General features: G+C 40.8%; 1 protein-coding gene across 1 annotated transcript in view; it reads left to right on the top strand.

Annotated features, from left to right (window-relative positions):
* The window catches only part of FAM120C (family with sequence similarity 120 member C), a 39,534-nt gene extending 14,328 nt beyond the window's left edge, over positions 1-25,206 (top strand). The window contains exons 4-16 of the mRNA XM_075184919.1: positions 59-187; positions 3,785-3,887; positions 4,014-4,096; positions 10,151-10,431; positions 11,739-12,018; positions 12,157-12,328; positions 13,102-13,351; positions 13,444-13,558; positions 13,711-13,920; positions 17,324-17,525; positions 17,607-17,745; positions 17,992-18,052; positions 18,563-25,206. Coding sequence (XP_075041020.1) covers positions 59-187; positions 3,785-3,887; positions 4,014-4,096; positions 10,151-10,431; positions 11,739-12,018; positions 12,157-12,328; positions 13,102-13,351; positions 13,444-13,558; positions 13,711-13,920; positions 17,324-17,525; positions 17,607-17,745; positions 17,992-18,052; positions 18,563-18,787 — 2,250 coding nt within the window. The 3' untranslated portion in view covers positions 18,788-25,206. The remainder of the gene's footprint in view (positions 1-58; positions 188-3,784; positions 3,888-4,013; positions 4,097-10,150; positions 10,432-11,738; positions 12,019-12,156; positions 12,329-13,101; positions 13,352-13,443; positions 13,559-13,710; positions 13,921-17,323; positions 17,526-17,606; positions 17,746-17,991; positions 18,053-18,562) is intronic.
* The last annotated feature ends 2,190 nt before the right edge of the window (positions 25,207-27,396 follow it).

Genomic DNA, 27,396 nt, shown 5'->3' with positions numbered 1-27,396 from the left:
ATAACACAAAGCCCTTTATAATGAAATTTACTGAGCTTGTATTCTGAAATGTTTCCAGGTCCGTGCTCATCAGCTTGTCCTGCCACCTTGTGATGTGGTAATAAAAGCCGTTTCCGAGTATGTAGCGACCATCAAAGATGCCTCCAATTTGGATGCAGTGGGAAAGGAAATATTCAGATACTCACAGGTGAGCAGGGTTTATGGACCTGTTTCTTGCTTTTGCATTTTGCAGCACTTGGCATATGACACATTGAGTACTATGTTTAATGTGACCTGTTATCACAAATGACCATATATTGTTATTGGTGCAAATATATATTTATGTATGTATATATATATATATATATATATATATATATATCTACTATATAAATGCCTAGTGGCGTGTGTGGGGGGGAAAAAAACAAGCTGCAGCGCCACCTGCTGGGCAGAGTTATACACTGACCTATATATTTCTTGAAGGAGAAGTGACAGTTGGGAGTGGTTGGTGGTTGCCGGGGGTGACAGTGGGGAGTTTTTAACACCTTAAGTAGCTTGATGAAGGATGTGGCGATGAAGATGAAGGATGAGGTGATGGAGAAAAATGATGAGGTGGTGACATGTGGACAAAACCACGTTAAAAAAGGGCGCTTGCGTCGGGAAGTAACGCTCTTCCCCTGAGGAGGGCTGGGCTAGGCCCAAATGCATGACAAGAACCTTTTTAACACCTTAAGTAGCTTGATTTGACTAGAATGCATGAGTATCATGCACGGGTTAACTTGTGTGTGTATATATATATATATATATATATATATATATATATTACACACTCATTGCAGACAAGCATTTTCTAATGCCAGTTTTGTTTTACGTTTCGTCGATTGTTCCCCACATTCTAGTTTTTTCAAAGTAAGCTTGTCCATTATTTATTTAACAGTTAATTTTATAGTGCATACATATTACACAGTGCTTTGCAGATCATTTTTAATCGTTCACTTCAGTTCCTGCCTCAGTGGAGCTCATAATCCATATTCCCTATCCTATGTGAACACACTCTAGAGCCCTGGTCGGAATCTAACCCATGACCGCAGTGCTGTGAGACAGCAATGCTAACTGCTGTGCCACAGTCCCACGCCCCTGTAGCAAGCAGGAGTGGATAGGAAATGTCATTAACATAGATTCTTTTTTGTTGTTGTTGTTAAGTAGAGATATGTTTTTAATACACCAAAGTGATTTTGTGTGGGCATGACCGGTCATTATATAGAAAGGGATTTCCTTGCAGCAGACATACTCATCAGGGCTGAAGGGAAAAAAAGCGCCCAGATTAGCTGAAAGGACCAAATCACTTTAATATGAACCTCCATTTGGCTTCTGAGAAAATGATTTAGCAAAAAGTAAAACTAAAAAAAACCACATTTTAATTCTTTCCATAATAGTTGTAAGAATGCCAGGGTGAAGGTTATCGGAGGAAATATGCAAGATACTGAGATATAGCTGAGGTATAAAATCAGACGTTGGACTGAGTAGCTTGGAATGTTATACGTTTCTTTGCAAAATTTGCTTAATATTTAGGCAGACAGCGAGGAAGAATATTCTGTAGTGTGCAACATGGGAGTAGTTTTTGAGGCGGTCTTAAGGGATGATAAAAGGCATGTCATTGGCAGAGCTTGGGTTTAGAAAGGCATAAGCAGCATTTTCTGCTTTGAAGGTGAGAACCGACATTTTCAAATGAAATACTGTTGCAGTGCATTGACTGCCAGAAGGTTGCAGTATCAGCAAACTGTTAGCAGGAAAATGTCACACTCAAAATGTATTAAGGACAAGTCAATTTAGAGATGGGCAGAGCATTTAATAAAGGATTGCAATAATGAAGGTGGGAAATGAGTGCATATGTTAGAATTCAATTAGTGTATTTAGAAATGTGAGGAAATAACAGGATTTTGAGGGCGATTCAATGAGGAAGGTAAAGGGCAGAGTCAAAACTGGCCCCCTATATAATGTCAGATTTGAGGGATGTCAATGGAGTGTGCGAACACCATAGTTCAATCATACGGAAGAGAGGAAACCGCAGAACGACAGCCAGAACGGATGGTGAAAGTTCACATGAGGAAGTATAATTTTGAGCATTGTATGAATAAAGATTATATTGTAATGTAAAACCGCCAGTTAAGTTGCCAAAGAAAGACGTGTAAAATGAGAACAGATTTAGACGATTGATCCCTGTAGCACCCCCAAAGGAGAGAGGACATGGAGACGTTTTAAAGCCTCTATATTTTGGTTCCAGTCCTATTTTCTATTGCATCTTATTAGAAGTAATGTTTAGAACACAGTATATCAGAGATTGGATGAGAAGGTTGTGATCATCTTATAAGCAGCAAGTATTCCTTAACATTCTTTGGCATCTTGAAGACTGTTGGCATAGTCAGGTAGGTTAAAGAGGTTGCAGATTTCAGGATGGTGGGCAAATGAGTACTGGAAACTGATTCCAAGAGCACCAGTTGTTGGATGAAAAAAGGAAGATAAAATCTATGTCCAATGGTATTTATCTTGTCTTAAAATTAGGGAACAAGATCTTGAGCTGTGAGATGAGTGTCTTTGCTGCCGGTCTATGGATGGAGCCAAAGAGACGTGCAGACTTGTGCACTCTATAATAAGATGGATTGGTTAGAGCTGTAAGAGCATGCAATGAGCTTGCCTTGTAAGAAGTCTGCAGTAGAGCATGATTTCCTTTAATAGTGTTCAGCAGTGTGGAAAGGTTGGTTGATTTATGTGCAGAAATGTCTCAGGCTGCTTGGTCAAAAGCAGATTTGAGGGTTTGGTTGTAGTGCAATGTAACCATACTCAACAGAAGATAGGAGAGAGGAGGAGGGAGTGAAGGTTTTTAGATTGTTAAAGAACAGCTATATCTCAGTGGACTTCTCATTTGTGGCCAAGCTGTGGCTCTCCGAATGTTGTGAAACTACAAGCTGGGACTTGTAGTTTCACAACACCTGGAGAGCCACAGAGTGGTCAGGGCGGTCTTACACTATCCCGGCCTCTATTCAGCTATTCCTGGTGACATGAATGGTGATTGAGTGGCGAGGTATTGTACTAAACTGTTATCAGTAAAGCTGTGTACACACTACAGAATATTTCTCCTGATGCGATATCTTTATTGATTTTACCAACCACTGAAAGTCCTGATCAGCATGCCGATATATGTGTACACGTTTTACACGATTTACCTTTAGATCTGTGCTCTTCATCTGTCATAACCAACGGCTGAAATGATCATGACTGTAAACGCTATGGAAATCTGCCTACACTGCTGGTCATGAGTGTATATACACTGCAGAATTGGAACAACATAGTTTATAGAGATATTTAGACCGGTTATAACACGATGTGCTTTGGTACACTAAAACATGATCGTGGGAGCGTGCACACTAATGCGATATCGGCCCTAACAGTCCTTTATTGTGTGATTGACATGACAGTCGGGTGAAAAACCTGTAGTGTGTGCCCAGCTTAACTCAGGCTGTTTATATATGTTATCTTTCCTCATGGGATTATACAAAGTTTCACCATATAATACGTTTTATAAATGTGTTTATATCTTCCAAACTTGCTTTTTAACCGGTAGGTTGCAGTAGACAGAAAATCTTAGTTAAACTGTTATTTATTGTAGACTGCACTTAAGAATGTTTACTATGACTAATAACTTCACATTTTGGGGGGTTTTATGTTTCACTGGTAAAAAATGAATAAATGAAATGACTGCAAAAAAAGGATCTTGCACCAAAAAAAATGATGATTCTCTCTCTAGTCTAGGACAGAAGATAAGATTGAACGATTTAAGAAAGCTGTGGAATACTATTCAGTAGCGACCAAGCAGCGTCCACCTCAGCTCAACACCTCTCCTTTTCTTAGTGAGTATTTGACTGTGAGTCATGTATGCACACTATGCCGGTATAGTCCTGTAACTCCACGCAATTGCTATTATTAGAGTTATACTTAATACTATGGATATGCACTGATGCAAACCTTCCTCCCAGTTGCAGGGTATGGGCCAAACCAATTTGGGATTCCCCCTCTTCCTCACAACCAGATGGGAGGAGTGCATGTTGGCAAGCCCATGGTGAGTAATCTCCTCTACATTATGGCAATTGAGCTAAACTTATTATTAGCTGTACAGTAAATGCATGCTTTCTTTTGGCCCAAATACCTAAGTAGCAAAATTATTATTATTATTATTATCGTTTATTTGTAAGGCACCACAAGGTTTCCGCTGCGCCGTACATGGTACAAACAGTAGACTATACAGGGTAAGGCAGTACAGAACAATAAACACAAAGTACAGGCAGGCAGATACAGTAGAGACGGAGTGGAAGAACAGCTATGGAGACAGGAGGGAAGATGGTTCCCAAAAGATAGTTCTAGCTGTTCATATCTGGATGGAATAATGTAGAATTACGACGGGTGGTTTGTGATTCTTTATTTGAATAATGGCTAATTTTCCAAAAGAAAAGTTTTGAAAACCTTCAGATGTTTTTTTTATTAGTCTCCCCTCCGCTCTAGCTTCTGACGGGTAAACAATGTAGTGACCGATACCTAAGGGAGAGCCGAGGCTTCATTGCGTGCACATGCTTTACAGTAGCAGATGAGTATGGACAGGGAAAGTAGGACACTTCCTTTTTCTCCCATATTCCATCATGCACCTCTTTAACGTGGGCACTTTCAAGCCGCCTTGCCCATCAGTGGTCTCTTTGTGAGTATCTTGTCACAAACCGTAAGGATGGATTTAAAAAGGATCATTGTTGGTAATTCCTCACCAGTATTTTCTCTGCTACATGTCACATGAATTGTGATTGAATGGTGGTGGTAAAGGTTTAATGTTATGAAAAGCTTGAAAGGAAACGTGTTGACCTGAAAGTAGAGAAATATTTGACTCTCAAAACTGGTCTGAGTAATGCATAGTCTTTTTAAAACATCATGGATAGGCATGCAAATGGTTTCTAAGGGAAGTTGTCGAAGGAAAGGCTGTCCCTCAATTGTATAAGAAAAGCTCTGTGTTCACTTCCTATGCAAATCACTGGATAAATAACTGATAAGAGAAGTAGGGGGACAAGGATTATATGGAGGAGTTGTCCTTTTGTTTGTCTGCCTCTCATTGTTTGGTTGTCTCCTGGGGTAAAACATAACCTGCGTCCCCTTACAGCTTCAACTCTGCACAGCTCTGTGATTACAAGCCGCAATCTCCGAGATCAAGAGATTGCGGCTTGTGAATTGTCCTCCTATTCACACACCCCATCTACCTCCATTAATTTGCTGGTTCTGTTTTATAGCCCAGAGTGGAGGGAGCACATCAGGATTTTTTTATTTTATTTCCTAGGTGGTAATGAAGCTTGAACAACAGGTGTAAAGGCAAACCTCCTTTCTTTGACCTATAACAGACACAATCATGCCTCTTCCTACATATCTTTATTGATCTACAAATATTTTATTACCTATGTATTTAACACTTGCCCTGTAACCCTGGCCCCACACAGTGCAGTATTGGTCGGTTATTTTGGCCAAATGTACCAACTACTGTATCGTGCAAGGTTTCTTCTTACCTGATCAAAATATCGAAGGTTGTGGCAGAAAATTCAGTTGGACCCCAATATTGTGTGGTTGTTAGTAATGACGCTGAATAACCCAATTGCAGTAGCTGTAGGACAATAAGGACAATTGTCATTGTGTCGTGCACAGATATGCAGTTTGTTTTAGACTTGAAGACTAGAGAGGATCTCTCAAAAGATTGTCTTGCGAAATGATCTTATACTTTTCTAGTTTTTATTGAAGAGAAATGGATATGAATGAAACAATACTGCTAACATTTACAATGTTTACTTTCCATGTAAGAAAAGTTGTGACCTGTTGCATAACAAACTTATATAATCCTCCAAACAAAATGCATAAAATCCTTATACTTGAAATAGTCTGTAATCCTTCATTGCTTTGAATTAAAGTACAATCTGCTCTTTATCAAACTTCTTGAGAGCCTGTAGTATAATATTGGTTAAGGGCTCTGGGTTGGATGTTAAAATCATTGGATCACAATCATTTGACAGGCGCTTGGGCACTTTTAAAATGACTTCCCCCTCTGTATCCCGGAAGTCTGCTGGGATTTTTTTTTCTAAAATGCCTGCCAGAGCAGGCCTCTTAGGTCTTTTTAAACTTTAATTTTAGTTAATAATTGGCAGGTGATTCTCCAGCGGCAACAACCGCTAAGCTGCTGTGGGATGCCTAGAGCAGGTAGAGGAGGTATCATGGTTATTGTCGTCTGCCCACTACCAACGTGGGATCGATTCTGGGGTGGACTGCTCGGGACAGCCACCAGACAGAGGAGCAGCAATATGTTAAGTAGGTCTCTGGTTTCCAGTAGCTGTTAGCCCCCAGGCCTGCACATTATGTGGTTGTCAGGGTTAGGGGGGGCATTATCATGTGGGCTCTCAGCCATGGCAGCTTTGCACTGGGCATAGGCAGAGGGTGCCATACTTATGGATAGCAGCCTTCCTTTGTGCTCGGCCCTAGGGGGGACATGTCATCCCTGACTCCCCTGCAACTATTGTGAGCCATCTAGCAGGCACTAAATATTCAGGATAGTGAGAAGTCGTAGGTTCCTGACAATACACTGTTTAAGCAGAAGAAATAACAGACTGCATCCTTCCCCCAGTTGGAAGACTTTATATGTGAAGTGTAGAACAAACCTGATTGTAAGTTGCAAGTCACACACAGGTTTCAGTCCCTTTATCCTTTTCTTCACCTAGGGAAGATGGTCCCATAGCATGCCTGTCTTTTCAATAATAGTTTTTATTGAAAATTTTTCATTTACATGGTATAAAAGAACAAAAAACATTGAGATGTAGGGAAAAAGGGTAGGGAAGGGAGGAGGGTAAGGGACAAGGATGGTAGTACACACATAGTACAGTAGATTTAACAGCATACAATTTAGGAACTCAATGACAATATTTGGTATCACAGTCCTTGAAGTTAAATCGTTATTGGGAGGAGGGCAGTGGAATATTGGAGGTATCTTGTGGGATAGGGTTTGTGGATAGAAACTCTTTCCAGGCGTATCACATCCAATGGGGTGAGGAAGCAGAATATGTATATGGGACACCTAGAGTTTCCATGAACATGCCTGTCTTAAGACCACCACTTCCGAATGCTGATACCTGAGATTGAATGTATAGGAAGATTGATACCACCCTTAAGTCCATTTGCACGGAGGAAGACGCCTACATTTACCTACATCAACCTTCTTGGTTGGAGCAATTGGTGGAGGGTCTGCGGTCTGGTAGACTCAGATAGATTTGTTCACTCCAGATACCTAGGGTAGTCAATGCGTGGTTCATTGGGGAATGGCTCTCTGCCTTAGTAGTCTTGGCATTAGGGCCTGGGAGGCAGATGTGAAGTCCAAAAGGTCTCTGGAGTCCCTGCCATTCACAAAGGAGATTTTTGGTCAGCCCTGAGAACAAAGATATGATTCTTTCCCTGGCCAGAGGGGTTAAGAATTATTTTCTTCCTGTTAATGACCTGAGGTCCCTAGGTTTTGCTCCTTTCATCTCTCAGGGAAGGCAAAGAGTCAGACCTCCAGGGGACGAGCCTCCTCTCCTCATGTTTGGGCAGCTAAGCGTCCAGCTCCCAAGCCTTCTGACAAAGAGCATGACAAGCATGGTATCCACCTAAGGTCTTCAATGGTGGGAGCCCATCTGCTTCTTTTCTAGAGGTTTGATTCCACCATAGACGTCTCGATTAGAGGAATTGTATAAAAGGGATATATGTTGGACCTCCTGAAGTCTCCAAACGGAAATGTTTCGGCCATCGTGGCGGTGTTCATCCCAAGGGTAGAGCACTGGGAAGCTGACTTCTTCAGGAGACAAGGCCCTTCATCCCAGCGAATGGTACCTTCACCTGTAAGTGTTACAGCAGTTGGTGAACAGGTGGGGTCAACCAGATGTGGACAGGATGGCATCTCTGTTGAACCACAAGGTGGAGCTCTAATGATCACACCATAGTGGTACCTTGGGATTCTCACTTGATTTACTAGTTTACTCCGGTAGCAATGCATTCTAAGCGTTTTTGGGTGATGTTTGGTGGCCCCAGACTGGCACAGAAGGTCAGGGTATCTGGATGTTCTTGGCATGGCAGAGGGCGCACTGTGGCTTCTGCCTCTAATAGCACACCTTTTAGGTCAGGGTCCTTTACTGCAACAGTTTACCTCAGTTGACTTTAAAGGCTACTCATAGCCTTAAGGTCAAGAGCTTATCTAACAGTGTGGTTCCGTCCATACTCAAGGCTAGGAAGCTAGTGTTGGACAGGAATTCTTACAGGGTCTGGAAGACCTAGGTCTCTTAGTATGAATGGAATAAGTTTGGGTTTCCTACCTCTTCTTGTCAGTTGTTCCATTTACTTCTCTTCTTACAGCGGGTCTGGTTGGGAGATTGAGACTTCGCTTGTTGACGATCAAAGCATCTGTCTTACCGGTTTTCTTTCAGAGAATACAAACATTTTTACCAAAAGTACAGGCCTTCTTACAGGGAATGATGTATGTGCACCCACTTCACATCCACCCAGTAGCTCTTTTGGATCTGACCTCGTTTAGTGCAATTGGTTTCTGTGGAGTTAATGTTCCTTATCTGGAAGACTACCTTTCTCTTGGCTATTGCCACAGCTAGAAGAGTTACAGGGCTAAGTGTCTTGTAAGTGTCCTTTCCTCATCTTTCATGAAAATAGGGCTGTTTTCAGATTAAACCCACCTTTTAAACCTAAGGTGGTTTCCAAGTTCCACGTGGGGGGCAGTTAAGCCTGTTACCGAAAATGTCTACACATTCTACCAAGTTAGTGAGTGATACCAGGGAGTTTCTGCATGGGGTCTTTATGCTCTTTCAGTTTTTGCTCTTCATCATCATCATCATCATCACCAGGGCAGCACAGTGGCCTAGTGGTTAGCACTTCTGCCTTACAGCACTGGGGTCATGAGTTCAAACCCGGCCATGGCCTTATCTGTAAGGAGTTTGTATGTTCTCCTCGTGTTTGCCTGGGTTTCCTCCCACACCCCAAAAACATACTGGTAGGTTAATTGGCTGCTAACAAATTGACCCTAGTCTGTGTGTGTGTGTGTGTTAGGGAATTTAGACTGTGAGCCCCAATGGGGCAGGGACTGATGTGAGTGAGTTCAGTGCTCAGCACAGTGCTGCGGAATTAGTGGCGCTATATAAATAAATGGGGATGATGATCATTATCATCATCAACATTTATTCATATAGCACCAGCAGATTCCGTAGCGCTTTTCAATTGGGAACAAACAGTAATAAAACAATACCGGGTAATACATATACAGACAGAGAGGTAAGAGAGCCCTGCTTACAATCTGTGGCACAATGGTTTGATACACAAGGGTAAGTGCTACATCATATTGAATATTTGTCCAGCTAGAATGCAAAGGTTAGTAAGTATTTAGTGGGCTGTATGCTCAGTCACACAACTATGTTGGTCAGAGGGTTGTTGTCTTGTGTTAGCTATGTAGAGGGTGGTAATAGGGTAACCTAGGGAGATTAAGAGGGTGCTCTCACTGTTCTCATTGTTAAGGTTCTCGTTGCTATTGTTTTGTTGGAGAACCTTCTTCTCTCCTCTCCCTCTTGTTGCGTACTCCTGGTACTGACCTCAGGGCTTTGTTAGAAAAATACTGAAGTTCCCGGCAGGAAATTTTTAGTTTACAGACAGACCCCTGTTAACGATACAAAGGACAAGCTGTCAGCCTGGAGATTTGGTCTGCAGGAGGAGGTTTTGTTTGTTTCTTTAGTGTCCAACATGCTGGAGGCAAAACACAGAACAGAATAGTAGACGCATAAATAATGAGGCAATCGGGAATGGATGAGTACTGTTTTTAACTCAACTGAAGTGTTTTGACATGATAAAAGTGGGTAGGCAATACAAGACATACTAAAAAATAATTAATAAGCTGAAATGTGTTTGTTCAGTCAGATTATACTATACTATTAGGATATTTTATTAAACTTGATCACATTATAGGTCCCATTTAATGTAGGGACACAGACAATGCTAACCAGTTCAAGCTTTCTCTCCCAACTGTCTATCTACATTGCCGAGGTCAAAATGCAAATAATCTTGTTTATTCCTCTAGTTTGGACATCAGATGCCTGCAAAGCTACATTATCAGCACCATCCGTTTCCTCCAGGCCACAATTCTGGGTTTGTGTTTCCTACCCACCACATGGCTGACATGTCTCACTTCCACGACGACAGCCTTCTGAAGGGGGGCCCATTTTCTGGCTGGCCCCTGCCCTATGACACGTCAGCTTCCAAGTTTCACAATCATTTGACTTTGAAGCCTTCTCCTTCATCAGGCCACGAATCCTCACCATCCTCTTCCTCTGATGAAGATCAGAATGGTGCCACATCTAAGTAAGCTGCTCCTTCCAGTAGCATATTCTGTTGATAGTGTGGTGGTGTTGTCTTGAAGCTAGTGACAGCTATGGTGGGGTAAGCCATCACCATTACAAAAGATGCCCTAGGGGCAAGGGAGGGAGTGGGGCCCTGGGATGCTGGTGTGGCAGGAGCAGAGAGCAGCAAAAGATCACAGCTGCTCTATTCTTAAGTTTGAAAATAGTGTTGATGGGATGAAGTTAACACACCTGCCTACTGTATTCATTGTATAAGTCTGGGACTTAACGCTATCTTTATTATAGGTGAAGTGAGGGGTAGTTGGTGTACAATAACTAATGAATAGCAAGATCAATATGGAAAGTCCCTCCAGGAAATGTTAAACAGGTGAAATGCCGGGGTAGGAAGGATTTCAATAAAAAATACAATGTGTTACCAACACATTTAAGTTAAAATGTATTTGTAAAATAAAAAGTTGGTGTCACGCAAAGCTTCTGCATGTACCTCTAGTTTTTCAGCTACTATGGTGGGATGAAGCATCACAAGTGTGTTTATAGAATTATAATTTGAACCTGTGTAGTTATGCAGCTCATTGACTTCATTAGGGCTTTTCACAGGCCAGTGCTATTTCTCCATTTTTCAAGATATGAGTTCACTCCTTTTTTTGAAAGCAGCACTTCTATTGCCGATTTTCAGGATCATTGAACTCTATGTAAGATGGATTCTCAGTGCACACAGGCTTTGTGGAGAACGAAGGGCGGAGTAACAGGGCATGCACAATATCCTGCTGCTATATAACTGTTCTTAAAAGCCTGTGTGCGTGTGTTAGTTTGATGGCATCACCACCCTGTGCCATTTAGATGCATGGATTGTCACAGGAGTTGGTTGATCTGAACTGCTCTGTAACATTTTAATGCTGGCTACAAGCTGTTCCTGCTCTGCTCATTTTATCACCTTGTCAGTCATCTGTATGTCCCTAGTCATGAAGGAAGATTACAGTAGGTGCTCTCCTGGCACAGCTTGGCCATTTTTCCATGTACATTTGTTTCAGGCTACATATACGTGTATTCTTGGTTCAGGGATCCTTTTAAACAAGATACCATATTGTCTGTGATTTCCATTGAAATCCAAGTTGTTAGATCTGCTGATAATGATAATAAAGTGAATTTGCAGTTACTAGAACACAAAACATAGACAACATTATAAACTTGTTCTGAAATATGAAAAGTGATAGCGGTCTTGGGGGCACTAGACGGGCCTAAGTTATGCTGCACTAAATCGTTTACTGTTGCAGTAGTCTGATTGCTTCCTATTCCTCTTTACCGCAGTCATGTAACAGAGGCTCGTCCACATAAGACTAACTGGGAGGAATCCTCTGGTGAAAAGATTTCTCAGAACTGGGGCCATCAGGCAGCTGGTGGAGAACCTACCCAAAATATGGGGCACAATGAATCGCAGATTCCATCTTTGCTGTCCATGGCAACTAGGAACCACATGGACATCACCACACCACCTCTGCCACCGGTGGCCCCTGAGGTTTTACGAGTGGCAGAACACAGACATCGTCGTGGTCTTATGTACCCATACATCTACCATGTTCTCACTAAGGTGTGTTACAATAATATATGTGTGTGTGTATGTGTATATATATAATATATATAAAATGTATTTGGGTAGCGAAGGTTGCTTGTAAAGAATTGCACAATTTTACTTTATCTGAATGTGTATTGCATTATTGTATTACAGGGTGAGATTAAACTGCCTGTATGCATAGAGGATGAGTGCAACACTGATCTCCCTCCTGCTGCCATCCTTTTCCGCCCAGCACGCCAGTATGTGTATGGAGTCCTTTTCAGCTTGGCTGAGACCCAGAGGAGGCTGGAGCGGCTAGCCATGCGCCGGCGCCTTCCTGTGGACGGTGAGGGAATTGTTAGCACATGTGTTTTATATATTTGTTTTGTTACACAGTTGTTACTGGTTTTATTACCTTTTTGTGTATATATGGTTGTGCTTACAGAGCTTTCAGCATTTCACAACATTTAAGATAAGAATAGGTTATTATGCTTATAGTTAATGTATACAGAAGAAACTACAACATTTTTATGACTCTTGTTAATTTCCTGTATAAGCTAATTTGTTTTTCTCTTTCCCAATGCAAATCCTTTGTTCTTCTAAGCTGCCTTATCTGTAACCTAATCTTCCTAAGGATATTTTTGTCTATCAACTCCTCACTGCTTACCCTGCCAAGTTGTTTTTTGTTTTTTTTTTAAAGGTGTTTTAATTGGTAACCACAGTGTCCCAAATTAGAATGTAGAGTAGATATATTAAGCTGTGTTTATACGTGTTGCAGAATAGCTAGGTGTTTTAGTTTCTGGGGCCTTGCAAGCTTTCACACTCCTTGTGATGCATATTACTTGCCAGTAAGCTACACCCAAATACAGTTTGGCATCTTTTGTAAATACAAATCACATTTAACCATTATGTTTTTGGAGGTCACCAATGTATTTATAGTCCACTTCATCAATAGCCCAAACTCTTCACATAAAGCATACGATTCATTAATAGCTATCTGTGGCTCGCTAGCTGTTGTACTGCCACCTCCATTGTGATTGATTAGCCTAAAATTTTGAACAAAAAAGGGCTTGGTTACACACATAATGAACATGAATTCTGTAAATTTGCCTGTTTTAGTTCCACCAATGATAATCAAGGAATGGTCCGCCTACAAAGGGAAGTCTCCTCAAACTCCAGAGCTTGTGTCCGCCTTGACCTTCAGAGAATGGACATGTCCCAACTTGAAGAAACTATGGCTTGGCAAAGCTGTAGAAGACAAGAACCGCAGAATGAGAGCTTTCTTGGCGTGTATGAAGTCAGACACCCCCAGCATGCTAAACCCAGCCAACGTCCCTACTCATCTCCTACTGATGTGCTGTGTACTGCGGTGAGGAGGAGCGGTGTTATACCTTACAGAGTTAAAGGGGCTTTTTTGGTTCCTCTGAATGGGAAGGAGTCACAGCTTATTCTTATTTGCAGGTACATGATGCAGTGGCCTGGAGGAAGGATATTACTTAGACATGAGCTGGATGCATTCTTGGCACAAGCTGTATCTGCACAGCTATATGAGCCAGACCAGCTGCAGGAGCTCAAGGTAAGAGGCAGATTGCAATCTGGGCTTCAAACTGTAGATTTAATTTCACTACAACATACCATGGCCTATAGAAAATGTAATCCTGTCTGTATATCACGTTTCTGTGGCTTTAAGAACTTGACCTATATTAATACACTGATACTATTAACCAGATTGAAAAGCTGGATGCCCGCGGGGTGCAACTTGCTGCACTCTTCATGAATGGGGTGGATACTGCACTATTTGCCAATGATGCCTGTGGCCAGCCTGTCCCTTGGGAGCATTGTTGTCCTTGGATTTACTTTGACGGGAAGCTGTTCCAGAGTAAGCTGATCCGAGGAGGCCGGGAGAAAGTCCCTTTAATAGAACTGTGTGACGGCCAGGTAAGGACTGAACATAGTTCCTAGTAGGAAAATGCACCTTGTTTTTGCAACTTAAGTATGTGGGGTGATGGAGATGTCATCCTAGCCAGAGTATTTAAAGATATAACATTGTTCTGACTGAGTACTGAAGGGACATCAAACTAAAAATCGTGCTCAGGAAATTGTACTGTGTAAAAAAGGGATGAAGCATACTGGCTTAACATTGACATTTATCAAATCTAAGTACACTGGGTCATCCCTGATGTGCAACATGCTGACCAGGAGGTTGTTTATAAAAATACTCGCTGCTTCCGTTTTGCACAGTTTTATTGAGCTTCCCTGTTATTTGTAGAACTGCAAAAAGCAGTTTCTTGTGGCTGCTGTGTTTGAACTTACACCGTTCGCTTCACCATATAATATTGTTTGTAAGTAGTATCTTAATATCTTTAAACTCCAATAAGAGTTTATTAATAAGCATATATACCTATATTTCAGTTTATGTAAATGAATCCAACCAGTAAGGTTAATTCAAAAGTTAAGTCATTATTAAAGCCATACTTTCTGGATCTGTCTCTTTGGATCACAGTCCCTCAGTATTTTAGTAGTTTTGAATGCACTGTTGACTGATTGAGTGTCTTTATTCATGGTGGCAGGTTTAGTTTAGGTTGCAATTGGGCGTTGCTTGCTGTTGGGCTGTAGAAAAATTTCAGTTGTTTTGTGCTTGGGGATGTTTTAATAATATACTTGTGGTTTGCCCTGACATGTCTCGTGTAAAGCCTGAATCTCTTGACCGGATTTCTGGGTCCTTTAGCACTATTAGCACTATTACTTGATTAGCATTTAATTGGCAGCATTGTCAACAAAGGTAAAGTTAGCAAAATCCCCTATCTAGAGATAATTTCCCCCAACATGCCCCCCATATATTATACTAATACCACTATTAACGTGTTGATTATGTCAGCATTGTCTGCATAATATGGCCTTATAAATAGGGTAAACAATGGTGCCCACATTAGCAGCAATTCAACTGACTCTAGCGCATAATGGTTCGGGGCAGAAATGACGGGGCAGCACAGTGGCCTAATGGTTAGCACTTCTGCCTCACAGCACTGGGGTCATGAGTTCGATTCCCGACCATGGCCTAATCTGTGTGGAGTTTGTATGTTCTCCCTGTGTTTGCGTGGGTTTCCTCCGGGTGCTCCGGTTTCCTCCCACACTCCAAAAACATACTGGTAGGTTAATTGGCTGCTATCAAAATTTACCCTAGTCTCTGTCTGTGTGTGTATGTGTATGTTAGGGAATTTAGACTGTAAGCTCCAATGGGGCAGGGACTGATGTGAGTGAGTTCTCTGTACAGCGCTGCGGAATTAGTGGCGCTATATAAATAACTGATGATGATGATGATTTAAACTAGTGCAGGTAATGTACGTATATATGTGTATATATGCACAAATAAAAAATATATACACAAATATATAAAAGCAGGGTGTGTATTCAAGAGTTTTGTTTTTTAAAGGCTATTGAGAGCATTGAGTTGTATACATAGATAGCTGCATAACAGAAAGCATGGTGCACATTCAAGAAATTGAAATGCATAAATTTGACAAGACCCCGGCAAATCGAGAACAAGTTTAACAAAGTAGCTAATAGATGATATTGCCTAATTTCTCAAAGGTCAGAAATAGGGGAAGATGTGAAGGGAAGGTAGTAAAGAAGGATGGGGAGAGACTTGGAGAAAGTGGGTTGGTTGGGTCAGATTACAGTGGAGGATTTAAAGAGCGCACCAGGAAGATGATGAGCGACCACTTATTTTTTGAGTGTTTTTTGTTGTTATTTTTTTTTATAAATATTGTCAGTCTGCTCTCTGCATCCCAGAGCCTTACCAAATGGTTTGGGTTCTCTATGAATAAAAGAAACAAAAAAAAGCAATAAATAAATAAATTCTGTTGTTGTTCCTCACTTACATAGTTTAATATAGTTGATACACTATAGCAGTATGGTCAGTATATCTTCCAGCTACCCCTCTGTTGCTACACCTTTTTGTGGACAAATGTTGCAACATCTGAGCATTCTGCATTATAAGATCGGAAGTGTGTGTGTTTATGTAAGGGAGATCCTGGTTAAGTTACAAAAGTAGAAATGAAACTTGTAATTAAAGGACCATTTCCAGTACTAAAGAATTCTACTTAAATTTATATAAAATGCTTTTAAAAATGATTTACCCCTTGTACCTGATAAGTAAAGTCCACCCTCGTCTTGGACCTCATCCTCTCTGCTGGAGGGATGACTCTGATGAAATCAGGCCTCCATGATGGAAATCAAATGGCACCTTAATCTGTGAGCAATATCTGGGATATCCTGGAAATATATATACATGTCCACTGTTTATCTCTTCCTTCTATGTTCCTGATGATAATTACAATGTATCATGTTATTTTAAGATACATTGCATATTCAGTAATCCTAATATAGTTTCAAATAGAAAGTCCCTTCATACTCAGAATGTTATTACACTAGATATTTGTAGGCATCAGATTTCTATTAATTCTTACTCACAATTACATAACATTTTATATAATTAATTATAATTTTATATAATATATCAAACTGAATGGTTTATAGACATTCTGATCGTACAATCCTTTGATAGCAAAATATATAATTGTGTATTCTATTGATAGTGGAAATCATCCTAAAGCGTTTTGGGATCACAATATATGAAAATTCAATTCCTCCTGACAATGGAGAACATATCTTTAGTAATTTTCTCAAATACCCATGTTTCACTATAATCCGATATAGTCTGATTCCTAATAAACTCCGAAGGGTAAATGTATCAAGCTGAGAGTTTTCCGGCGGGTTTGAAAAGTGGAGATGTTGCCTATAGCAACCAATCAGATTCTAGTTATCATTTTGTAGAATGTATTAAATAAATGATAGCTAGAATCTGATTGGTTTTTCAAACCCCCTGGAAAACTCTCAGCTTGATACATTTACCCCCGAGTCGTTAAATCACATTTCTAATAGTGTCTCCAACCCCTCTCTCTATATTCACTATTTATCCCCTGTAAGGTTGCTATGTATGTATGCTTTAGTGAGTGCCTCGATATTAGAATTTTTTGGAGGGAGAAAACTTAGATTGCAAGTCCCATTAGCACAGGGTGTAAAGGAATAAACACAGTGATTGTACAGTGCTGTATATATAATATGTTAGCATTATAGAAATGAAGAATCATGATGATAATAATTTCAATGACCAGGGAATAAAACACCCTGGTAATGTGCTCATTTACACCTAATCATGTAATATATATTTTTATTTTATGAAATTAAAATACACAATAGTATACTGTTTTATAGTTTCCTTTTTTTTATCCAGTTTTACATGCTGTTGGTGGTTTATTGATTGTTATTTTTACTCCAGGGAGAACAGGCAGCCAAAGTGGAGAAGATGAGACAGAGCATCCTGGAGGGGATCAATCTAAATCGCCAACCTCCTCCACCACTTCTGCCTCCTCCACCTTTCATGCCCCCTATGATGCCACCATTTTACCCTGTCCCACTGTACCCCAGAGCCATGGGTTCCATGCCCCCTCCTCCTCCTGGAAGAAACAGAGGATTTTCAGGTGTGTGTTTTATCCGCTAACAGGACAAGGTATTTCGTCTTTCTCCTCCACTTACCTGTTCTTTATTTTCCTCTAATTAAGGAGTTCATCCCATACCTCCACAAGGGGGCAAGCTGGAAATCGCTGGCATGGTCGTAGGTCAGTGGGCAGGCAGTAAACCATCCCGCGGCCGGGGAGCTTTTGGCATGCAAGTGGTCTCAGTGGGGGGCCCAGGAAAGGGGTAAGCGTTCTGGGTCTTTATCTGTTTTGATATACTATTTTGTAGTCAACATAAACACTATAATGCATTATATTGCTGTTTTAAATATAAGATTTTTTTTGTAGCTAGTTGATTTCCAATTGCCATGAGTAATGAACAAAACTGTATTAATAATTATAACTAGATTATAAACTATGATGTTCGCTTTCATAGGTGTCGCTACCAGAAGTAATTTCTTTTTTTTTTTCTTTTTTCTTTTTTTTTTAGGCGTGGAAGAGATCCTGCAGTTAATAAAGTGACAAAACCAAACAAAAAAGTGAACAAACAGGTATATAATAAGTTTTTCACACCTTCACAATATAGGACTATTGAAAAATAATCATGGATAAACCTGTCTTTTCTCAGCCTGAAGGATCTCCCAAGACCAGTCAACTGTTGAACTAGAATTCCTGTTGTCATCCTAAAACTGTCTTTAGACACTTTTCCAATAATTAAATGTATCTAGGTTCCATGTGCACTATTCAGATCAATTATCTTTATTTTGACAGGTGTCAGAGCTTTGTTCATGATACAGTCGCTTGTGTAACCACGGTGTGCATTTACCCATACTCTAGTTCTTCCAGAATGTTACAGTGGATTCACAATTACAATATTGCTAATTTGTAAGCAACAGTTATGTTCTACCTGTAAGACTATTTGAGTGGACAGAATATGAAGTAATGGAAAGATTTAAGCATTATTTAGCGGAAGACAATCTTAACGTTATGTCAGATAAAGACACCAATTTGGTCATTTTTTTTACAGCACACTCAGTTTACATTCTTGTCGATTGCTCTAGGGTTCGACAGACAGCCGCAGCCCCTCCCACGTGAATGGGACCAGTGGAAATACAGTTACAGAGGAAGAAACCAGCCCTCAAAGTGTAACGTGTGCCGTATCCAGAGAGTGCACTGACCCTTGCAGCAATGGCAACGCCACTCACTTAACAGGAATAAGCAGTGAAGACGGGGACAATTGCCGTGACGACAAGCTGGGTCCAACAGCCCTCCAAAAGGAGGAGTGAACAGTGCAGGGAGATATACAGTACAAGCATTGGAGGAGGAGAGTGTAGTAGGGCGGTACAGGCCCCCCTTCCCAAAAAAAAATTATCCCTCTACACCTATATTTAACTAAAACCTTTTATGGTGCTGTGGTTGTTCAGTTATTCCTGTGGCACTTCCGTTTAATTTTTTTTCCAATACTAATGAACCTTTTGTTCCTACCTAATGTTAGTTGAGCGTTGTTCAATATTTGATATAAGCTACTATTCTTCAGTCTTTTCTCTTTTAAAAATCACGTAATACAGAGAAAATGATTGCCTTATGGTTTTATATGTATTATAAGGCTGCTAGCTGTTCATGGCCACGGGATGATTAAGCTGTGACTTAGATTCACTTTGAGACCATGATTGAGGTAGGATGGCCACAGGATAACTTCTCACCTTGATCCTAGATATTATTGATATCCAATAAAGCAGGGCTATGCTCTGTCCCCTAGTGAAGAGGGGGGTATAATACGGACTCCCAGTAATACATATTATTAGGATATGAGGAATACGGGAGGTCATCACTGTATTCTGTGCCTCCCCCATGCTCTCCTCCTCCTGGAATCCTCCTGCCAGATTACCACAACCTGTAGATAATGTGGGACTTTTTGACGGAATTTTATTAATATTATTTTTTATATGTACATATATCTATATATATATATAAATATATATAAATATGGCCTTTGTACAAAGAGGAATTTCAGGAAAGAGACTGTCACGGGCAGATTTTTCCTGCCTTCGGATAAGGTCAAGCCTGTGTCGTGCTGGGTCATTTCATTTTGATACAGTTAAAGCTGAGGAATCTGCTTCCCATCTCCTCCATACAATCTCAGCAGCTTTAACCATGTAATGCTGCTGATATGGTGCTCTCTGTCACCGCTCCTCCCACAGAGCAGTCCATCGCATTGCAGTACATGACTATGTTTGCCTTTGTAAGCTCCTGTAAAATCGGCAGGGCAGCTTTTCCTACATCTGACAGATGATCACTTAACGTGTCGTATGGAAGACACTTTACCCATTTGTAATGTGTGCTTCTACTGAAAGGCAATGTTGAAAGGAGGTGGGGGGGGAAGGGGGTGATCTAGAACTTAGAGCTGCCAGGGTGATCAGTTGAGACTCACTCTGTAATGCCCCCTGCTGGTAGCAAATTGAGATTACCTATCTCAGAAGAGAAGCGCACCACACATTGCTTGACGCCAAGGAGGTTAAACCTCAGTTTTGATGAAGGTGTAATGTGAATGATTGTATGTGCATAATATGTTATCTGCTGGTACACACCACAGATACATGCTGAGTACGTATCTAGAACTTGTCTAACAAGGCTCACTGTGTATATTGTGAATATGCATACGTTTGTGCACAGACTTTATGTACAGAGAGAGGCAGAGAGAGATCTATTTATGTAACCTATAAATCTATATTTAGGTAAAAGCCACATTTGCATCCTGAGCAGAACCAGTATTCCTTCGAGAACGCTGCCGCTGCTGGGGGGAGGTTTGTGGTGATTCTGAACTGTACTCCGGACGTGTAACTCGCTAGAACAGGAGAGGGCAGACTTAGCTCTCATGTCCAGCGCTCCATTTGGAAACCTCGCTCGACGCCCACCTCTCCGAAACTATCGAAAATGAGAAAACTTATGTTTATCTGTTTTTTTTTTTTTGTTTTTTTTGTTTTTTGTTATTGCCGAAAAAATACCCCAACACCCATCGGCCTTTTATCTGTTTGAGGGGCTTGCAGTGTGTTGCTCTACACTCGTCTCTCTTACTTTAGTGAAATGACCCATTTTTATTTTTTGTTCTTCCCACTTTAGTAACCATAGGAAATAAACACAGTTACTAAGTACAATGCAAAAGCCCTTTGCATCCCAAAGTTATCAATGTTTGGGCCTTTGATTCTAATTATTGGTAGTAGATACTGCTTGACTTGTGTGCAAAGATCAAATTGGGAACTCTATAAAAGGATTCTAAAGTATACAATATATTTTACCATTAACACAATTTAATGTGTTCTAACAGTTCCTCTTTCGGGATTTTAATGTGATATGGGGTTTAGAGGTTAGGTTTGTCTCAACTTACCTTATAAATATAGCAAGTGTGGCAATCTCAAACATTAATGGTTTATATTTACATTTAGGACTGTGGTTGTACACCCTGTTAATCTGCACACTGTTCTGCTGGTTCTAGAGGTTGAGTGTTGCAGTTGACCAGAAGGGTAGGTAACCTGTGACCCTGAGTCTGTATCTGAATATTGGCTTCCACCTTGCTTTGCCATTTAAGCAATTTTGTTAAAGTGTGCACATCACTTGTATACAGTGGAGGCAGACATTGTGTGGGCTTAACCAAGATTCAGCCTCTCCATTCGGTAAGAACTAGTAATGATAACTTGTTCATCAAACGTCAGTGATGGCACGAGTTCCTAATGAAATTATAGACTGCGTTTTCAAGAATATTGGTTAAGCTCGCAGGTGGCAGCATCCATTCCATGCATGTGACAGGTACACTTTAATAGATGGGATTAGGGTGTTTAAGGAGGATAACAAAAAACTGCCCCACCATAGTTTTCAACATTAAGGGCTAGATTTACTAAGCTGCTGGTTTGAAAAAGTGGGGATGTTGCCTATAGCAACCAATCAGATTCTAGCTTTCATTTATTTAGTACCTTCTACAAAATGATAGCTAGAATCTGATTGGTTGCTATAGGCAACATCCCCACTTTTTCAAACCCGCAGCTCAGTAAATCTAGCCCTAAGGGTGCATTTTAGTGGGCTCAGGCCACTTTGTCCCTCTGCTTAAGCAGCAAAGAGTGAAGGTTGCGCTTTGGTTTGTTTTGTGGCCCACGGGTTGCTTACCATTTTATGTTTATGGAGATGGCATTCATTATACTGCCTGTAAATCTTAGGACAGGCTGGTTTATATCTTCAGACACTGGTCATCATAGCCCTTTGTCCTAGTGTGCTTAGAAGCTTTTTTCTGTTCCCTCTTAAACTTTTCTTGACTATGTAGCTGTTCACCTGCTTATGCACAAAGATATCATGTAAACAAGCACTTGGCAAATTAGTTTTTCATTTAATGGAAAAGTATCCTTTGGTAGGATCATCAACCATGGGCAGTGCCTGTGAAGAGAATTGTGTATCTGTAACAGCGTATTGCTATTCCATTATTCTAAAGTAGTTATGAGAGGTCTCCATTCCATTTGTTGCTTTTGCAGAAGTGTTTTGGAGGTAACTGAAAAAAATCAGTTTGTCATTTCATTTTTTTTGCGTTCTGCTTTCCAGTTGATGAAAGTTGACAATGTTTCCCAGTGCCAGTCTTAACTGGTGCACATGCTAAAATTATTCTCTGAGCGGCTATGTAGAGATTATCGCATATTATTTTGTAGAAACTAAGCATCCTCAATTTTGAGCTCAGCAATCAGGTTTGTGTCCCTCTGTTGCAAGAATTCTTCTACATAAACCCTAGTTGGGAGCATGCCACATCTGCCAAAAAAAAATAGATGGTTTGTCGGAGTGGAAACAAATGGTTAGAATACATATATTGCTACCAATTACTGCTTGCAGCAAGAAAGGCTAAACTTTTTTTTTTTCTGTTTTACAGATAGTGTTTTGTTCCCTCCCTCCTGTGCTGAGTAGAAGTAATCTCAATGTGTCCTCAGCAAAGCTGAGACGATTTTCCCAGCGCAGAGCTGGTTTGATGTTGTTGCAGTGTTTTGGCTCTGATAATAGCCATTTACATTGCATTTACTGGTTATTGTTTTTTTTTTTGTTTGTTTGTTTTTTTTCTTTTTCCAAAGCTTATACAAAAGAAATGAGGTAACGTTACAACGGTCTTATCAAACCTCAGATATAATTCCAGCAGTGGAACAGACTTGGGCATCTGCGTTCCCATTTTATACCAGATAGGTAATGGTGGGGGCCATACCAAGCCCTTCTCTTCAGATGATGGCATCCATTGATGTCCTGCTGCTTGGATTTTTTCTTTAGGCATCATCATCAAAAAATGCCCTGGGAACATTTAACCCAGGAATTGTGACGAAAACTCCCCTCTGTCTCGACTTTGGCCACCGGATGGACTTGGAGTTCTTCCTCTGGGAGAATTCCTATTAACGGTGGCCTCTAAACATGCCTATTTTTACCGCAGCCATCCTGGCTAACAGAGGGCAAACAGTTTTGTTCATAAGGGGGGAACCTGTCCTGATAATTCACAGGGGGAAAACAGCCAGTTCCCACCTAAGGTGTCAACTTGTGATATTTTTAATATATTTTTTTATTTTGTAAGCAGTTGCAATTTAATACATTTTTGTTTTTTTTTCTTTTCTTCTTTTTACTGCATTTCACAACTGAAACTCATTTTAATCACACATGAACATCCACGTAATTATCCACTATTAATTGCAGTATGGATTTAGTCTTTTTTTGGGTTGTATTACAGAGTACACCTTTTTATATGTATTTTTTGGGTGGTGTGTACACTATTTAGCTGGTGAGAGGTGATAAAAAGTAGAACTTTTCTTACTCACCAAGGCATGTTTAAATGATTTCACTAACCATACTCTTTGATGTTGATTTAAAGGAATTGCTAATCTCATTTATTCCACATAATTGTTTAAAGCACTTTCCATGCTACCTTTCTGACATTAAACACGCTGTCGTTTTTGTTTTGGGGGGGAGGGGTTGTATCCTATGATTTGTCTGCATCCGGGTCATGCAGATCAGCTTGGCACATCTTTAAGAAACAAAAACACAAAAAGGTTTTTCTAAAAATCTGTTTTTATCAAAAAAAGCCTTGTTTGATGTCAGAAAGACAATTTTAGCATGAAATGCTGGTTTAAACCAATTAATCACACATAGCATAGCATTGGTTAATAGTAACCCTTTCCTTCTGTTTGCAATGTTGAACTACCAGCTGGGTTTTACTTTGACGTTAACAGGGAAGGTGGGTGGTCGGACAATTATCTTTGATGTAACTCTGTTCTATAGGATACATATAGCTGAAATGGACTGGTAGGTTCCCAAGAACCCCTGTAATCTATATAAAGCCAAACTGGTATGGCTCGTGACCTGAACCCATTGGAAGGTAGGATGTTTTGGGATCAGAAGTCGTATATTGATATGCTCCTTGCATTGTGCACAGTTTGACACGGCATAACAAGGCATATTTGTGACACTTTTACCTGAGGTTACACAGCAGTGCAGTACTTTGATTTACAGTATCAAAGACCACTCCCAGTATTCTCGGGCCTTCCCTGCCTTCTATGACAATACATATTAGATCTGCTGTTTTTAGTGGTTCTTAAAGCCTATCCCTTTACCACACTGTGAGTGACAAGTACACGTTTAACTTAGATCATCACAATAGTTTTAGTGCCTGATCATCCAAAGGCTTCTATTGTGTTGTGTGCGGGGAAGACTGTAGAGCGTAATGCTGCCCATTTCCGGTAAAGTTTTCTTTTAATGCGATCTGACATCCAACGCCTGATCATTTAACTTTTCCAATGTCTCGTGAAAGGGCAGCCATTAAAAGCCATTCTTCTCCTTTATTAACTTTTTGTCATATGTATTTTTTTTTTTTGTTTTAATTTAAGGATGTTACACATCCTTGGAGATAATTCTAACACATACTGCTGAATCAATGTGTTTTTTTTTCTTTATAGATGTTCTAAAAATACATATAAACTAACTGAACATTTTCTTAAGATTTAAATGTAAGAAATGACAATTAAAAAACCCAAAAAAATGAAAAAAAATTCCTTACACCTGAATCCTTTGGGTGTAAACCTGACCCATCTGTATCTGCTGCACATGTACTTGTGATATTATGCTTCTTTTATTCCTGGTTTAGTGGTAACTAATTGCTAATTAATTTTCAAGAAGAAACAAAACCTTTGAAAGGAAATATTGCTGACTTTCAAAGTGTAAGTATATATTTTGTAAGCCCGCTCCCTGTTGAACCCAATTAATATAAACTTCCGCTTTCTCTTTCAGGTTTCTTTATTTAAGTTTTTATTTTAGCTAGGTTAATATTTCACTGCGATGAATCTTTGTTAGTAATTCATGTTTAATGGATACTGTCTGTGTTAATTACAATGAAAAAAAAAAACATGGCTTCTGGATTATATTTTCTCCCCTGTTAATAAATGCCCCTTATGCTAGTCACCTGTTTAGTGGATGGGTAATGTGTAACTATCTCCCACCTCCCAAAATCTTCCCGTCCTGTAATCCCTGCCCCCAGCATCTCCATAGTTTATCAATGTAAGTTAGAGCGGCTAAACTCTGGGAATGTCTGTCATTACTGAGAAGGTGAATTTATGATGCAGAATGTTTAGGAATGCTTCATGGAGGAGCTTGGTTTCCAGTTAGAAAGACTTACAATGCTTAATAAAGTCTATTCTTTTAGTAAGACATGTCTCTTGCTTTCTTTGTTTGGTTCACTTTGTTTTTGAACTTTGGTGCATACAGCATGTATGTTTATTACGTGCATGGGCAATGTACTCACTAAATAGTTGTATAGAAACACATTCACAGTCATGCCCAAAGAGCAGAGTAAAGATTACCTATGGGGGAGGGGGGGCTCGTTCCTCCCATCTATTGCTCCTAGACCTAGGGGTCCTTCATTCCTTTTACCTCCCAGGAAAGTCTAGAAGCCAGACTAACTCTCAGCCAGAATCTTTGGGACCCAGAGTAAATCAATCATGGATTGCAAGGCGTTCCGCTTCCATGCCCACTAATAAACAATGTGACGGGTTCTATATAGGACCCTTTGGTCAGGGGCATCCTTTCCAGGGGATATGTGATGGATATCCCGGTTTCCCCGCAGAGACTTTCTACCACGGGTCCACCAGGTGAAGACAAAAAAAAGAATAGCCTTCATGGAGACCATTTAGATTCTTCTGTCTTCCAGTGTTATCTCCCCAGTTCCAGAGAGGGAAAGAGGAAGGTCTTTTTTTTTTTCACTGCAATATTTCCTTAGTCCGGAGACCAGATGAGTCTTTCAGACCAATCCTGAATCTAAATTCCTTGAACATTCATCTAGTGGTGAACAAGTTCAAAATGGAAGTTGCTGAGGTATGTAGTCAGCAGTATGGAGAAGTTGGAGTTCATGGTGTCCAAGGACATCAAGTATGCCAATCTGGGAAGGACACCAGTGTCGCCTTACGTTTGCAGTGCAGTCAAAGCATTTCCAGTTGAGGACCCTACCTTTCAGATTGTCTACAGCCCGAGGATCTTTACAAAGGTTATGTCAGTTATGGTGGTCTTACGGACAAGAGGGATAACTGTGATCCTATATCTGGACGATCTTCTGATGAAAGCAAGTTCTCTGGTCTCATTTCTGAACCATTTAACAGAGACGCCCAGAACACGAATCACACGGATGAAACTTAAACTACAAAAAATCCCAACTTGGTACAATCGGAGAGGATGGTTTTCTTGGGGTTACTCTTTGACCCCTTCTACAAAGGGTGTTTCTTCCGCAGAACATCCCCTATTAGGATGTGGTGGAGTTAATCTTGATCAAGAAGGAGGTGTCCATTCAGTTTTGCATGAGAGTCTGGGCAGAATTGAGGGATTTCCAAACTCATCTCAAAGTGGAAAAGATCCCAAGTACAGCTAACCTCACAATGCATTGCACTGGCTGCCAGAGTACGTCAGTCCTTACTGTGTGGCTGAAAAGACGCAACCTCACCAGCGGACATCCATTCACCATCTGAAATTGGATCCTTCTCCCCACAGATGCCAGCCTCTGCAGTTGGGGGGCAGTCTTCCTCCAACAGCGCTTCTAGGGTCGATGGATGCCAGAGGAGTCCAGGCTCATACTGGAGAAGCGGACATTATTAAAGGCACTGTCCAAGGCCTGGCCCATTCTTCCAGAGAGAGTTGTAAAGGTGCATTTCCGCAGTGGTGTATTTGAACTACCACGAAGGCAGTGGGATCCCCAAGGTTATGAGGGAGACGGTTCACATCATGCAATGTGTCAAAAATCTTTATGCCCTCATGGCTGTGTTCATTCCAGGGTGGACAACGAGGAGGCGGGCTATCTGAGCTGTCAGGATCATCCAGGGGAGTGGTCACCCAGAGGTCTTCTAAGAGCTAGTGAATCTGTGGGGATGGCCGTATGTTGATCTGATGCCATCGCGGCTAAACCACCAGAGCCTGGTCGAGAGTCCCGGGGCTGTGTTTGTAGACACCATGGTGCTTCCTTGGAACTTCCCAGTCGCCTACCTCTTAAAGTAGCTATGCTTCCAAGGGTCCTAAGGAAGATCAAAAGAGAAGGAGTTTATGCATTCCTGGTGGCCCAGGAGTCTTAGTACTCAGACTTCCATTGCGAGCAGAGCTTCTCTCAAAGCCCGTCCCTGCATCAGAATTTAGCATGGCAAGCCTTAACTGGGTTGCTATTAAAGTCACTATCTTAAAATGAAGGGTCTCAATGAGGTGCAGACTATGCTGAGGGCCAGGAAGCCAGTTTCTGCTAGGAACTGCCAGAGGGGCCAGAAAGCATGTTTTTCTGGTGCAAGGAAAGAGGGTCCCTACATTTGCCTTTAGACTGTCAGGGGCTCAGTTCTGCTGGTACTTTCTGGTGACACGGCTGGGT

This window comes from Mixophyes fleayi, chromosome 9 (genome assembly GCF_038048845.1).
Source record: "Mixophyes fleayi isolate aMixFle1 chromosome 9, aMixFle1.hap1, whole genome shotgun sequence".
Classification (NCBI taxonomy): domain Eukaryota; kingdom Metazoa; phylum Chordata; class Amphibia; order Anura; family Limnodynastidae; genus Mixophyes; species Mixophyes fleayi.
Note: the sequence above shows the minus strand (reverse complement) of the source record. Positions and strands in the feature narration are given on the sequence as shown.